The 16,746-nt window shown below is 37.1% G+C and overlaps 1 protein-coding gene across 4 annotated transcripts in view; it reads right to left on the minus strand.

Moving 5' to 3' along the window:
• Positions 1-16,746, minus strand: part of FSTL5 (follistatin like 5) — a 778,095-nt gene that overhangs the window by 142,666 nt on the left and 618,683 nt on the right. For all 4 annotated transcript variants that reach the window (XM_053583841.1, XM_053583826.1, XM_053583835.1 and 1 more), the window contains exon 10: positions 14,004-14,138. In XM_053583841.1, coding sequence (XP_053439816.1) covers positions 14,004-14,138 — 135 coding nt within the window. The remainder of the gene's footprint in view (positions 1-14,003; positions 14,139-16,746) is intronic.

The raw sequence follows: 16,746 nt of genomic DNA on the forward strand, positions 1-16,746 counted from the left end.
GGGTACAATAAGCCAGTTACACTGATTGCAATTGTTAGGTAAAGTCCCTCTTGCAATCATGTCTTGCCCCATATAAAGTGTGACACACACTAAGGCCCCACCCCCCTCCCTCCATCCCTCTTTCTGCTTCCCCCCCCATAACCTTGATTGTCATTAATTGTCCTCATATCAAGATTGAGTACATAGGATTCATGCTTCTCCATTCTTGTGATGCTTTACTAAGAATAATGTCTTCCACGTCCATCCAGGTTAATACGAAGGATGTAAAGTCTCCACTTTTTTTAATGGCTGAATAGTATTCCATGGTATACATATACCACAGCTTGTTAATCCATTCCTGGGTTGGTGGGCATTTAGGCTGTTTCCACATTTTGGCGACTGTCAATTGAGCTGCAATAAACAGTCTAGTACAAGTGTCCTTATGATAAAAGGATTTTTTTCCTTCTGGGTAGATGCCCAGTAATGGGATTGCAGGATCGAATGGGAGGTCTAGGTTGAGTGCTTTGAGGTTTCTCCATACTTCCTTCCAGAAAGGTTGTACTAGTTTGCAGTCCCACCAGCAGTGTAAAAGGGTTCCCTTCTCTCCGCATCCACGCCAGCATCTGCAGTTTTGAGATTTTGTCATGTGGGCCATTCTCACTGGGGTTAGATGATATCTCAGGGATGTTTTGATTTGCATTTCTCTAATATATAGAGATGATGAACATTTTTTCATGTGTTTGTTAGCCATTCGTCTGTCGTCTTTAGAGAAAGTTCTATTCATGTCTCTTGCCCATTGATATAAGGGATTGCTGGCTTTTTTCATGTGGATTAATTTGAGTTCTCTATAGATCCTGGTTATCAAGCTTTTGTCTGATTGAAAATATGCAAATATCCTTTCCCATTGTGTGGGTTGTCTTTTTGCTTTGGTTATTGTCTCCTTAGCTGTACAGAAGCTTTTCAGTTTAATGAAGTCCCATTTGTTTATTTTTGTTGTTATTGCAATTGCCATGGCAGTCTTCTTCATGAAGTCTTCCCGCAGGCCAATATCTTCCAGTGTTTTTCCTATGCTTTCTTTGAGGATTTTTATTGTTTCATGCCTTAAATTTAAGTCCTTTATCCATCTTGAATCAATTTTTGTGAGTGGGGAAAGGTGTGGGTCCAGTTTCAGTCTTTTACATGTAGACATCCAATTCTCCCAACACCATTTATTGAATAGGGAGTCTTTCCCCCAAGGTAAGTTCTTGTTTGGTTTATCGAAGATTAGGTGGTTGTAAGATGTTAGTTTCATTTCTTGGTGTTCAATTCAATTCCAAGTGTCTATGTCTCTGTTTTTGTTTGGGTCAGCCAGTACCATGCTGTCTTGACCACTATGGCTTTGTAGTACAGACTAAAATCTGGTATGCTGATGCCCCCAGCTTTATTTTTGTTACTAAGAACTGCCTTAGCTATACGGGGTTTTTTCCGGTTCCATACAAAATGCAGAATCATTTTTTCCAAATCTTGAAAGTACGATGTAGGTACTTTGATAGGAATGGCATTGAATAGGTAGATTGCTTTGGGAAGTATAGACATTTTAACAATGTTGATTCTTCCCATCCATGAGCATGGTATGTTCTTTCATTTGTTAATATCCTCTGCTATTTCCTTTCTGAGGAGTTCATAGTTTTCTTTATAGATGTCCTTCACCTCCTTCGTTAGGTATATTCCTAGGTATTTCATTTTCTTTGAAACTATGGTGAAGGGAGTTGTGTCCTTAATTAGCTTCTCATCTTGACTGTTATTGGTGTACACAAAGGCTACTGACTTGTGGACATTGATTTTATATCCTGAAACATTACTGTATTTTTTGATGACTTCTAGGAGTGTTGTGGTTGAGTCTTTGGGGTTCTCTAAGTATAAGATCATGTCGTCAGCAAAGAGGGAGAGTTTAACCTCCTGTGCTCCCATTTGGATTCCCTTTATTTCCTTGTCTTGCCTAATTATATTGGCTAGAACTTACAGCACTATGTTGAATAGTAAAGGTGACAGAGAACAACCTTGTCTGCTTCCAGTTCTAAGAGGAAAAGCTTTCAGTTTTACTCCATTCAGTAAAATATTGGCTGTGGGTTTGTCATAGATAGCTTCAATCAGTTTTAGAAATGTGCCACCTATGCCTATACTCTTCAGTGTTCTAATTAGAAAAGGATGCTGGATTTTATCAAATGCTTTTTCTGCATCTATTGAGAGGATCATGTGATCTTTATTTTTGCCTCTGTTAATATGGTGGATAACGTTTATGGACTTGCGTATGTTAAACCAGCCTTGCATCCCTGGGATGAAGCCTACTTGATCATGATGAATGACTTTTTTGATGATAAGCTGTAATCTATTGGCTAGGATTTTGTTGAGAATTTTTCCATCTATATTCATGAGTGAGATTGGTCTGAAATTCTCCTTTTTGTTTGGGTCTTTTCCTGGTTTTGGTATCAGGGTGATGTTTGCTTCATAGAATGTGTTGGGGAAGATTCCTTCTTCCTCAATTTTTTGGAATAATTTCTGCAGTACAGGAATAAGCTCTTCCTTTAAGGTTTGATAGAATTCTGGAGTGAAGCCATCTGGACCAGGGCACTTTTTAGTTGGAAGCTTTTTTATTGTTTCTTTGATCTCAGTGCTTGAAATTGGTCTGTTCAGGAGCTCTATTTCTTCCTGGCTAAGTCTAGGGAGAGGGTGTGATTCCAAATATTGATCCATTTCCTTCACATTGTCAAATTTCTGGGCATAGAGTTTCTGGTAGTATTCAGAGATGATCTCTTGTATCTCTGTGGGATCAGTTGTTATTTCCCCTTTATCATTTCTGATTGAGGTTACTAGAGATTTTACTTTTCTATTCCTCATTAGTCTGGCCAATGGTTTATCTATTTTATTTAGTTTTTCAAAAAACCAACTCCTTGTTTCATTAATTTTCTGAATGATTCTTTTGTTTTCAATTTCATTGATGTCTGATTTGATTTTGGATATTTCTTTTCTTCTACTGAGTTTAGGCTTAGATTGTTCTTCTTTTTCCAATTCCATAAGATCTCTTGTGAGATTATTGATGTGCTCTCTTTCTGTTTTTCGAATGTAGGCATCTAAAGCAATGAATTTTCCTCTCAAAACTGCTTTTGCAGTATCCCACGGGTTTTGGTAGCTTGTGTCTTCATTGTTGTTATGCTCAAGGAAGTTAATGATTTCCTGTTTTATTTCTTCCTACACCCATCTGTTATTCAACAGAAGATTGTTTAATTTCCATGCCTTTGGGTGGGGTCGAGCATTTTTGTTAGAGTTGAGTTCCACCTTTAGTGCCTTATGGTCTGAAAAGATACAAGGTAAAATTTCAATTCTTTTGATTCTGTTGATATTTGTTTTGTGTCCCAGGATATGATCAATTTTGGAGAATGTTCCATGGGGTGATGAGAAGAATGTATATTCTTTATCTTTGGGGTGGAGTGTTCTATATGCGTCTATCAAGCATAGTTGTTCTAGGGTCTCATTTAAATCTCTTATATCTTTGTTTAATTTCTGTTTAGAGGATCTGTCCAGCTCTGTAAGAGGAGTGTTAAAGTCCCCTGTTATGATGGTATTATCAGATATCATATTGCTCAGACTGAGTAAGGTCTGCTTCAAGAATCTGGGAGCATTTAAATTGGGTGCATAAATATTTAGAATTGAAATGTCTTCTTGTTATAGTTTTCCCTTGACCAATATAAAGTGACCATCTTTGTCTTTTTTTACTTTAGTTGCTTTAAATCCACATGTATCTGAAAATAAGATTGCAACTCCTCTTTTCTTCTGAATTCCATTTGCCTGAAAAATTGTCTTCCAACCCTTGACTCGGAGCTTTAATTTGTCTTTTGAAGCCAGGTGTGTTTCTTGCAGACAGCAAATGGATGGCTTGTGTTTTTTAAACCAGTCAGCCAATCTATGTCTCTTCAGTGGGGAATTCAAGCCATTAACATTTATGGAGATAATTGATAAGTGTGGTAGTATTCTATTCGTCTTATTTGGTGAGAGTCCATTGCTTAGTTTTATCTTTTGCATCAGTGTGGAGGTTAGGTTCTGTCCTTTCATTTCTGAGTTCTTACTTTGCTGCTGAACCATTGTGGTGGTCAGTGTGCAGAACAGGTTGAAGTATTTCCTGTAGAGCTGGTCTTGTTGTGGCAAATTTCCTCAATGTTTGTATATCCGTAAATGATTTGATTTCTCCGTCAATTTTGAAGCTTAGCTTAGCAGGGTACAGAATTCTGGGCTGGAAATTGTTCTGTTTAAGTAGATTAAAGGTAGATGACCATTGTCTTCTTGCTTGGAAAGTTTCATTAGAGAAGTCTGCGGTCACTCTGATGGATTTGTCCCTATAGGTCAACTGGCGCTTACTCCTGGCAGCTTGCAGAATCTTTTCTTTTGTCTTGACTTTGGACAGGTTCATCACAATGTGTCTTGGAGAAGCTCAGTTAGAGTTGAGGCGACCTGGGATCCGATAGCCCTCTGAAAGCAGTGTGTCAGAATCTTTGGTGATGTTTGGGAAATTTTCTTTTATAATATTCTCTAGTATTGCTTCCATTCCTCTGGGGCATTCTTCATCCCCTTCTGGAATTCCTATAACTCGTATGTTGGAACGCTTCATAAAGTCCCATAATTCTGACAGTGAATGTTCTGCTTTCTCTCTCTTCTTTTCTGCCTCTTTTACTATCTGAGTTATCTCAAGAACTTTGTCTTCTACCTCTGAAATTCTTTCTTCTGCATGGTCTAACCTGTTGCTGATACTTTCCATTGCATCTTTAAGTTCCCTGATTGATTGTTTCATTTTCTTCAGCTCTGCTATATCCTTTTTATATTCTTCATATCGTTCATCTCTGATTTGATTCTGTTTTTGGATTTCCTTTTGGTTATTTTCCACTTTATTAGCAGTTTCCTTCATTGTTTCCATCATTTCTTTCATTGTTTTCAACATGTGTATTCTAAATTCCCTTTCTGTCATTCCTAACATTTCTGTATAAGTGGAATCCTCTGCAGTAGCTACCTCATGGTCCCTTGGCGGGGTTGTTCTGGACTGGTTCTTCATGTTGCCTGGAGTTTTCTGCTGATTCTTCCTCATGAGTGATTTCTTTTATCTGTTTCCTTGCCCTAATTTTCCTTTCACTTCCTCTTGCTCTTTAGGTTCTTGTGCCTGTGGACTAAGGGTTACAGGACCAGAAGGGTGAGAAGGTTGAAGAGCAAAAAAGGGATGAAAGAAAGGAGGACCAAGTGATAGGAAAAAAAAGAAAGATAGAGGAAGGAGAGGGGGTGGGGATAAGGAATATTGACAAAAAGAAGAGAGGCACAGAAAGAGGGGGACAGGGCAATACAGGTGTACAGTAGGGTACTTTGACACAACCTTAAAAAACCCCACCTTCTGGGGGTGCCCAGTTGCTTGGTTCCCTTGAGGTCAGCAGCTCTTTGCTAACCTGATCAGACACAGTACCCCACCTCCACCAAGTAGAGAGGAAAGACAAAAATGCTATAAATCAAACCAAAACAAGCAAACAGAAAACTTTATGGGGATAAAATTGGGTGAAAAACCAAATGGTAGCAGTAGAAACACTAGCAAAAATGAAGTTGTAGTTATTAAAAAAGGCAGCAATGGGAAATTATAATTAAACTAGAAAAATTGAGAAAGAAAAAGGGATCTGTATGGAAAAGATTGAAATTAAAAAACAAAAGAACGTCAACAACGTCAAAATAAACAAACAAAAAAAAAGAAAAAAATACACAACCCAAAACAAAGCAGTTTGTATATGTTATTGAATATTGTCTGGGCCACACGTGGTCTTCTGGGGTATGAGATGTTAGTCACAGTTCTGATACGACTGGAGGCTGCTGATTTCTCAAACCTCAGCAGGTAGACACCCTAAATCTCTCTTCAGCCCACCTAAAAGGCACTTTGAACTTGTTCACTTGCTGAGCAGAAGCTTTCCCAGCTTTCTCGCTGGAATCACTGCTGAAGTGGCTATCCACTTACCCATGTGCCAAAACCGGTCTCACTCTGCCCCTGAGGGTTAGGGCTGCAAGGCAGCTCAGACCCCACCCTTAGGCTACTTGGTTGCTGGGTTACCAGCTCCCACCCAGTTTCTAGCTCTGCGACCCTGAGGGCGGAGCTTGCCAGGGCAGATCACTGACAATGGTTCCGTGTGACCCACCGCCAAACACTATTAGCTCTGTCTGGCTCAGCGGCTCAGACTGGGGCCCTAGACAACGGCCAAAGTTCTCCGCACTCCCGCTCAGGCCTTCCCCAAGGCAGTTCAACTCAGTGCCAAGTCCAAGGACATCCAAACAGTTCACAGGTAAGGCCTTTCTGGTTTGCAGTCTCGCTGCTACTGAACTTTCAGTTGTGGGCGGGTTTAGACGGATTGAACACACGTGACCACTTGCTGGTTTTCCACTGTTTTAGTCCTCCTCTTGGGGTCCAGAAGTCTCTCGCTGACTCCCTGTATCCTCATAGGAGTGATGATAGTCAGTTCCCACCAGCCAGAGATGCCTGGAGTCCTATCTTCCCAGACTCACGGTGTCGGTTTATTATTCTTTATACCAGAGTTGAGTGTAACCGTGTTTGGACATGTAGATCTATCTAGCAGGAAGAGAGTCAAATTGGCATGTAATGATACTGCATGAAGTAGAAAGGTGCAGTTTAAGAAATTTTATCTTTGGGTGGCACCTGTGGCTGAAAGGAATAAGGCGCCGGCCTAATATGCCGGAGGTGGCAGGTTCAAACCCAGCCCCGGCCAAAAACCACAAAAAAAAAAAAAAAAAAAATTAGCAACATTTTATAAGTAATATAAATATGAAAATGCATAGAATAGATAGCTCGCGGGGGGAGCCGAATAAGGAAGCAGAATGATAATAAAACTGTCAGACGCTTTCCGGCATATCTACCCACAATCAGCCTTTATGGAATTCAGACATCTGGGCAAGCAGAGGACAAAGGACACTCAGATACACAATCTGGGCTGTTTGCACACAGTTGATAAGTTTGTGTCACAGTTGATAAATATGTGACGCCTAAATTAGAATTCACAAAAGTCTGAGAAAACTCCTCACCCAGAGCCTGGACATGTCAAAGGCACATGGTTTTCTTAACTCTTCACACATTTATACCATCACCTGACTGAATTCCTATATGGAAGATTCTAGAAAATCATAGAGTGATGGTATTTCTGCTGTTTTGTTTTTAAACCTAAGGACGACATTATTTGACAAAGAATTCTGTAAGTTGAAAGCCTGTGGAATTATGGAATCTCAGAGTCCTAACATATTCTCCCGAATATTGCCAACACAATATTAGTATGCAGATTTTTTAAGGTTTCGTAGATTTTATACACACTGTTCATCTGCATGTCTAAATTAATAGAAATAACATTTCATAATCACTTACAAAATAAACCAGCTAAATTGTTGAAAGAGCTCAGTAAATTTTACCCCAACGTATGACTCCTTGATGTAAAGAATATTTTGAATTAAAGGCCATTCAAGACCCAAACACATCAGAGGGTGCTATTCTCTATCTGCAGAAACCTGACTGACAAATCAAAAGATCAAAGGTGCAATTGACTCCCCCACCTATCCTTGTTATCTCAATATACAGGAAAGAAGATCAAGAATATAGCCAGACCTGGCCTAAATCATTTAAATACCGTACCTGCCTCTCAGGTTAATTTAATTTTCAAAGAGAATCATTGGGATATTGAGTAATCACTCTGAGAATTTCCTTGTTCAAGTGGTAAATGGACCTTCCTCTTACTGATCTTCCTTAATTTGAGTTGATTTATCATTGAGTTCAAGGTAAAAGGGACTTTTCCCCTCACCCCTATATTGTATAATTGAGACTGTTCTACAGTCTCCTGAAGGTATATGACACCCTGCAGAGAAAATGTAGACATCAAATCAAAATAGGAAGGCTTTAAGTCTATTTTTGTTGTGGAGGCATAGAGACGCCCTGTTGTTTAGTATTTCTGTAGCCTGTCAATTCAGCGACATTTGGGTCACATAGCATCTTGTCAGATAACAAGGTTCTACAGTTGTGCAAAAATGTTTCTAACATGTAAGAAGCAGATCTACTTAATGATGTTGAAAAGAGTATTATTTTATAAATGTAGTCTTCAGATATGGAAATTACGAGGCAGATAATTTGAGTGTATTTTGGGCCAATGGAGGAAACAATTTACAGAACCAGTGACATCTTAGGATGTGACAAAGTCACTGGCCAAATTGAGAAGAATGAATATTGGCATTTATGGTAAATAATAAATGTTCATAAAGTAATAAATCTTTATCAATCATTGTTAACCTTGACATGACTCTGATTATACAAAGTGCATTTTATTTCATAATAAGCTTATTACTATGTAAATGTCTGTATCAAATATTAAACAGCTTTTGGGCTTTTCAAAAATAAATATTAATTGTTCATTCTGCTTTAAAATTTAACTAATATAGCTCCTCTATTAAATAATATTCAATAAGTGCTAAATAAACATTAACATTGTTAATTTACTGATTTACTTTATTTTTTCTAAAATATTTGGGGTTTTTTGGTTCTGTTTGATTCTGTTTCTTAGCTAATGACTGTCAGGGTTAAAATTCCACCACAGCTGTGATGGCTGAACCTTATTTTTACCTTGGATTATTTCTACTCCTAATTATTCTATTTCCCATTTGTTGAGTGTAAAATATATATATATATATACACACATATTTATATATATTAATCTGATAACTGCTATACCTATCTCACTTAGTTTAGAGTAGAAATAATTTATGACTATACTCTTTAAAGACTACACCATTCACCTATTTATATTATTTTTCTAGCCTCAGTAGACATTAATAAGAGCCTGCCTAAATAATCTCATTAAATCTATACAACTACCTTTTTGAAGTGCGTATTTTCTCCATTCTGTAAAAATAAGAAGCAAATGAAGACTAGAGAGGTTAATTAATCTGCCGATAGAACAGAATCCGAATCTGTTCTATTTCCAGAGTTTACAATGTCATAATCATACTTCTTTTATATGTAAAAAGATCATGCTTAATCTATTTTAAGACCTTTTTTCTACTTCTAAAATAGGCAAATACTTCATAAACTTTCATAAATATTTTAAAACATTTGAAAACAAATTGCTTCATTTAACCATATTTCTAAATTTCAGTACAGTGAATAAAACTTTTGTCTTTTTATAATAATAATTGACTAATACAAGCATTATATAGTTACCTAATTTATATATTCAAATAATCTTGTTTTAGTGTTTAACCCATTCACAAATCTTTCAGGAATCTGAACATTAATTTTTAGTTGATAAAAATATAAAAAGTCGAAATATTAATTTTTGTGAACAATACAGTCAACTACTATTAATGGAATGGAGTAAATTCTAAAGTAAGGATTGTCACAATAACCTAGTATTTCCAACTGTCACACTGCTTGTGACAATGATAAAAAGAACAGATGTATTCTCATTAGTACAGTGGTAAGAAAAATGGAAAAAAAAGAAAACATGTACATGGTGAGAAGGGACAAAAAGTGGGGCTACAAGAGGGGTGGGAGAAAAGCCTGATCTGAATAGGAAAGTCTCTCTCCTCACTCAGAACAGAGACCCACTTCCATCCCTCTGGAGTGCACTAAGCTTTGTTGTTACTTAAATACACTTTCTCTTTGGCAGACTAAAGCCTGTGCTAATGCACTTGGGTTTTCTATTCCTGTTGGAGGCCCTGCTGGTTTTCAGTGTCTAGTGTCACTGAAGTTTCAGTGTCACTTTCACTTTCCATCGGATCTACACCTCACCTCTGTTAAACTTCCGAGTTTCACCCGGTAATGGAACAAGGTCAGCTGGGCTGGGGGAAACCAGACCCCATAACCCATCATATACTATGGTAGCATATTTCTCAGAACATACTTTGACTATCATATGCTCTTACAATATATTTAGAAATTATATTCCAAGATGTACAAACACCTAGATGAATCCCATTCCTCACTAAAATCTTAGCATGGTGTGGTTTAATCTGTGCTCAGTGCTTAATGCATCCAGTAGCTTGAAAGGTTTCTACAGCAGGCAGGCTCAGTGGCTCTCCCCTGTAACCCCAGCACTATGGGAGGCCGAGGCAGGTGAATCACTTGAACTCAAGTTGGAGACCAGCCTGAGGAAGTGCAAAACTCTGTCTCTACTAAAAATAGAAAAATCAGCCAGGCACCGTGGTGGACGCCATAGAGTACCGGTTACTTGGGAGGCGGAGGCAAGAGGATCACCTGAACTGAGGAGTCAGAGGTTGCTGTGAGCTGGACTGACACTACAGCCCTCTAGCCTGGCCAACAGTTGAGACTTTATCTCAAAAACAACACAACAAAATAACAACAACAAACTGTCTACAGCAGCTTCCATTCATTCCACTTTTCATTTACCTCATCTTAAATATGAATTATGATGATCTAGGAATTTACTTCCACTGGGAATGCAAATGAGTCAAGTACTTATGCTGTGTACAGGACGCTTTCCAATAAATAACGTATTACCTCCACCTAAACTCCTCACATACCTCACCTCATCTCCCACAAGTCCCGCTGGCCCATTTCGACTGGTCTTTGCATTTAAATCCTCCCTGTTTATTACTCCATTAAATCTTAGTTATCAAATCCTACTCTTAATGTAACTGTGGAGTATATTATTTTGAAGCACTTTCTTGTAGTTCAATTTGTCACATGAGAAAACTTACAGTGAGGTTTGTTGATAAAGTAGGGCCCTGTAAATCGAAGTTTTCCAACTCAGAGATTAGGATAGAAGTGAAACAAACTCAGCCGCGTGATGCTTCGCATGAATCCTTCTCTCCAAAGTATCATATTGCTGAGAAATGTAGTGTAAAAAAAAATTGACTGATACAACTATGAGTTCTATATTATGTAGACAATAGCTGGATGATTACTCAGAAGCTCTAGCTAAACAAAGTCAGGCTATGTTATGTATCCCCAAAGTTGTAAATCATCTCTCATTGTTATTGCTGTCTACATGAGATTCAATACTTTTTGTATCTTTCATAAATAAAGCAGAAGAAAAGTGCATTGCAGAAGAATTTTCAGATATAATAGGAATATAAATTGACTCAATGTAAAGGGGAACTAAAGGGTAGGCTTTACTCTGTGACAAAAGTGGACTCTGGAAAAAGATTTTGACATTTATTCAATCTATCTTAATAATTACACTAAAGAAAACATGTATATACCAACCATCTGAGTGAATTATTTTTTAAATACAAGAAATATTTCATATTTGAATGCACAGTAATGATGCCTGTCCACCCTCATATCCAGCCGTATTTGTACCTACACCTGTATTATCTATAGCTACATGCATCATTCAAACTGTAAACTCTCTGACAGCTAGCAATTATAGAGTTTCGAGATTTTTTTTTTTTTAAAGAGATGTTTGTCAAAGTTTCTAGCAAGGAATAAGAAATTATTTTCAGAAAACAAATTCTAATCGGAGGAAAAGTTACATTATGCCTAGCAGCATGACAAGTGCTATTTATATAACATCACAATGGAAATACCTTCGTGTGTATTTATTTCATATTACAAATAAAGAAATTAAAGCTCAGAGAGGTCATGTAATAGCCCTAAATCATGAAGCTGTTACATGATTATAACTAACATTGTTTTGCAAAATGTATACTCTTACCAGTCTGCTTTTTAATTATATATTATATCCTATCACTATTAAAAAAAAAAAAACAACTCTCTGTTAGTGAATTGGAACAAATCAATGTATTTTAAAATCTGGGCAAATAGGAGAGCAAAGGCATAAGGGATTGGTTTGTGACTGATTCCTTTGGCTTCTTAGAAAACATCTATCTGTCAAAATACAAACGTGCCAGGTATGATTAATAGTGGCCTCTGTCCAGGGAATTACTAGAAAGGAATGCAGGGCACTTCTTATGATGTGGGTTACAGAAGGTATTCGTTTTTACTGATATGATCTCCACCTTATCGGGGTTTTATATTGTTTGGTGAATTTTGACAACTTACTTAGTACTAGGAATTGTCCCAAAGATAACTATTTTGTACCAAATAGGCATTATTAGATTTTAATCATATACTCTTCAGAAATTACTAATATTTTACTGTTAGTTTCCTGTCTTTTATTGTCTTGATTTTAATTATGTGCATTATTTTCTAAAACTGAGCACTTTCACATCAACAACATGTATATATGATATGTTCTTAATTACCAGTGGAATAAATACGTAGAACATAAAGTTCTCAAAAATTAAGGGCATTTATTTAATCACATGTAAAGTTTATTATTCCAAAAAAAATCCCCAAACCTTGTATTTTCACACCTATAAAAGAGTAGAATATAAATGTAGAGTAGTGTTAACTGAAACTTTTAAGTTACCACTGAAGTCTATTAGTTTTTATTTGTGATCTTTGAACAGGGTGCATAAGTTAAATATACAAGTTAACCTACAAATATACTACCTATAGATTTAGGGAAAAATCTCCAAATAGTTCACTTCTATTGTGTCTTTCTCTTAAGATGATTTTGAAAGTTCCATAAATATAAAAATAGTACAGTTTACATTAGGTATTGAATAACCAGGGAAATATATTTAAAAATACATGACATATTAAAAGAAAATAAGAATGCAGAGTTGTTATCAAAGTGTTTTAAAAATATCATCATGCAAGGAGAAAAAAACTTAAGTTTCCAATTACTTGTTACCTAAAATTAATTTTCAACAGAAAATGAATTGCAAATTGTTATTTGGCAGAAATACCTAAAGGGAATAAAATGAGGAAATGAAGGTTAACCTCATACATGTCATTAAATCTAGATAATTTTTTTCTTTTTCTACTTTGAGGCTTTTATTTTTACGTATTTGCTTTTCCTGATGGTTATCTGAGCCAGACAGAATAGAGATAAAGACGTGTTGGTGGCTGGGACTCAGGTAAGGTCTCAAATCTATCTGTCCTCATTGGTGTAATAGGAAATGGGGATGGCTCTTGGGTTGATGCTTTAACTTTTTCAAAAACTAGGTTCAGAAAAATGAACCTGCTGAATAAGAGGATCCCAAAATATCACATCTTTACAAAACTTATATTAATAGGAGCATAACCAATCAGAATGAAGAACAGAGAACAAAGGGGATAGACATTCCAAGTACCACAGGACCCCAAACAACCGTATCGTGGTAGGCGTAGGCCTGGGGAAGAAAACACCTGTTTGCCTACAGAGTTCCTTTGATCAATGCTATAACATTATTTTGAGTTTCAAACAATTAAGCTGTCCTGAAAAATAATACATCTTTAGCATCCCACTCTATTCATATCACTTTGTCCAGTAATTAAAAAAATTACTTTGTAAAAAATTAAAAGGGCATTTTTCTTCTGCTTTCAGGAGATGATCTGATCTGGACTGAGATGAGAAAAGATTTCTAGTATTAATCCAGGAATAGCCAGCAAGCAGCACTGGTCCTAGGAGCAGCGGGTGCCCTGCGGGGACAATAACCACTGGGCATATGGCCCAGAAGGGCTGCCCCACAGCCATCGTACCAGTGAGCACAATGTAACTGGCAAAAAAAGAAAGATAATTTATTCAACCTGTCTGATACACCTCAGATATATCTGGAGGCCTTGAATTCCCCAACACTGAAGAGAGGAATTTTGCAAGGGATTTAAATTCCTGCACGAATAACAGGAAAATAGAACCTGAAACATAGCACATGCACTTACAAATGAGAAAAACAAAAAAATCATTCTAGGGCTGTAATAACAATTTCACAATTTTTTTTTTAAATATTTCAGTCTACTTTTAGGAATTCAAGAGTCCCATATATGAAAGCTGATTTAGTTGCACATTTCACAGATTTATGGTACCTTTGTTTTTTGAAAAGAGCTATAAAAATGTATACTCCAAACAGCTGTAAAGTGTGGTGTGTACGTGTGTGTGTTCCTGTGTGTGTATATGTTCAATACATACGGGTCTTTCTAGCAGAATCTTCCACAAAAAGAGAAGAGATGTCTTCATCCACTCCTGCTTCATTCCTTGCGATACAAGTGTACGCTCCTGTATCTTCATAGCGCACATTGCTTATGTGAACCTCACTGCCATTTGCTGAAAACAGAAGGCAAATGCAACTTGTAAACTACAATTTTAGTTTTGGTACAGTGCTTTCTGATTACACAGTCAAACAGTTCTCTTAGCTTGTCCTAATTAAACTGTTTTCCTTCCTACTTCCATGTTTTGGAGGCATGCCAAATTATTTCGGAAGCATCCAAGCATTTCCTAAACTTACTGTCATTCTATTATTGAGAGCCCAATACTCTATAGCAAATGCACACCCACTTATATTTCATATCAGTTCCTATTTCCTGCACTGCAAATGAAGTATTTCATACTGATAACTATAATTTTATTTATATATTTACTTATAAAATTCATAACTCTTTTCCTAAGCTTTTACAAAAATGTCAATTATAGCAATATGATTCATTTGTAGGAAAATACACATGAAAGACATTTTCATACAGACATTAGTTGAACGTCATACAAATATATTATTGCCATTTTTCAAGATTATTATTAAGTTTTAATTACATATCTGGAATTATTTTGTAAGGAGGACAGAAAAATAATAACGTATGATTTTTCTAAAAGAGTTTTAATCTTTTGTCAGAACTATACCTAAAATAAATTATACTATAACATGGAAATTGATAATACTCAGTGTATGTCCAAATGGTTAAAGGAGTGAATATCTCCTTATTATCTTACTTTTAAACATTTGTGAGATAATATTTTAAGCTAAACCCTGAATAATGAATTGCATTTCCCACTGTGGAAAGCAGAGTATAATTAATCATTTACTATATATTGGCAATATGCTAGGTATTTCTTAGATATATTATACATTGCCCCTCATAATACTTAATTATCAGATTAGGAATCTGAGATTCATAAAATAAACCTATGCAAGTCACTCAGCTGTAAGGGTGAAGGCTGGATTCTGGTTCTGTCTGACGCTGAAGCTCAGTGTATGTTGTGGTCATTTGTTTAGTTTTCTTTCCTTTTCTTTCTTTTCTTCCTATATGCATGCACGTGTGAGCATTTCCAACTATCCAACTATACAACACCATGTGAAGTGGAAGGAAACAGGACTATTTGTGAAATAATTGGTATGGCTGAATTTGGAGACAGAGGGTAGAAAACCGGGGTTTGGGGGAGCTTGAATGCCACCCCTAGGAGCCAGGAGCTCTCAGAGGATGCAAAGGAGATATAAAGTGGCAGTGGCTGTTTAGAGAGTAGTAACTATTTGAGTCACTTGACCCTCCTCTTCAATTAACAAACACCCTTGTTGTACACCCTTGTATACCCTTGTTGCTCCTCATCCAAAACAAGGGGACTGAGGGTTTTATTTAGCTGCAAAAGGCCAAATATTAAATATTTTAGACTTTGTCATAAAGTCTCTGTGACAAATACTCACCTTTACCATAGCAGCATTAAAACAGCCATACATAATATTTAAAAAGAATGAGTGTGGCTTTATTCTAAAAATAAAAGCAAAAGCAAAACTAAAATTCTTCATTTGCAGAAACAGGCAGCTGTCTAAGTGTGGTCTGTGGGCCTGAGTTTATAGATCCTGCTTTAAAAGACAAGGAGTGAACAATGTATTTAAAACTAATTCAACCTCTTGTTTTACATGAAATATTTCTCCCTACCATTTCATACTTTTTTGTTCCAAAACTCATACTCATAAACAACCTAAATGCTCTAGATTTTTATGAAATATCAAATCAAATTTATTCCTCCTTTACATTCTCTCTTTGGATATACGCACATATTCTCCTAACCCTCATTTTCCCACAACTTTTCCTCCTTTTCTCCTTATTCTAACGTTCCTCTATGTTCTCCACTTTATGGCTAGACCTTTCATCATCCTGATGATATAGGACAGAGGGCTCCAGGAGCTGCTGTCTTAACCTGGCGGCGTTGGTACAGAGGCAGCCAGCAGCGGAGCCAGTGGGCTGAAGGGGGAGGGGAATGGGGCTTAGGAGGCTCCAGTAACCAGAGGGGCCAGACAACTGCTGGGGAGACAGCAGCATCTTAGGTCTCCCTCTCCCTTGCATTTCTGGCTGAACAGGGAACCCTATCTATTCTAGGGCTGGTCAATTTCATGGCCTGGTCAATTTCATGTAAGTTTCCTAGGCCTGAATCAAAGGGATTATAGTGATTCATTAGCTCCAGACCATGCTGCTAAATTTAACAACCGAGTTCCAGGCCCCTGCTAGTAAATGTAACACTGAATGTCACTTTAGAGGACCCATGCCCGCTAAATGTAACAACTGAGTTCCAGCTAAATAACCTCCTGCAACTGTATGTAACCCGGAGCAGAGAGCCCGGGGAGAGACAGACAGAGACAGCTAGAGGTCTTTCCCCCACCTGGGTTCTCTCTGCCAGGACCTTTAGCGTTTTTGTATTTTTTATTTTTTTCCTTTTCTGTAAATAAATCCTGTCTTACTACGGATCTGTGATCTATGGATTCATTCTTTGAATCACGAAGACCAAGAACCCTTGAAGAGGGAATTCCAGCATCACTGACATATCCGCCTTGCTGAGATCCACGAGAGCACGCTGACTCATCCCTGCACCTGGTGTCACCTCTGCACCTCGTTCTCTGAGTAAAGAGTGAGGCTGTTGTACAAGTGTATAATTTTTGAATTCA

Source organism: Nycticebus coucang, chromosome 1 (genome assembly GCF_027406575.1).
Source record: "Nycticebus coucang isolate mNycCou1 chromosome 1, mNycCou1.pri, whole genome shotgun sequence".
Classification (NCBI taxonomy): Eukaryota; Metazoa; Chordata; class Mammalia; order Primates; family Lorisidae; genus Nycticebus; species Nycticebus coucang.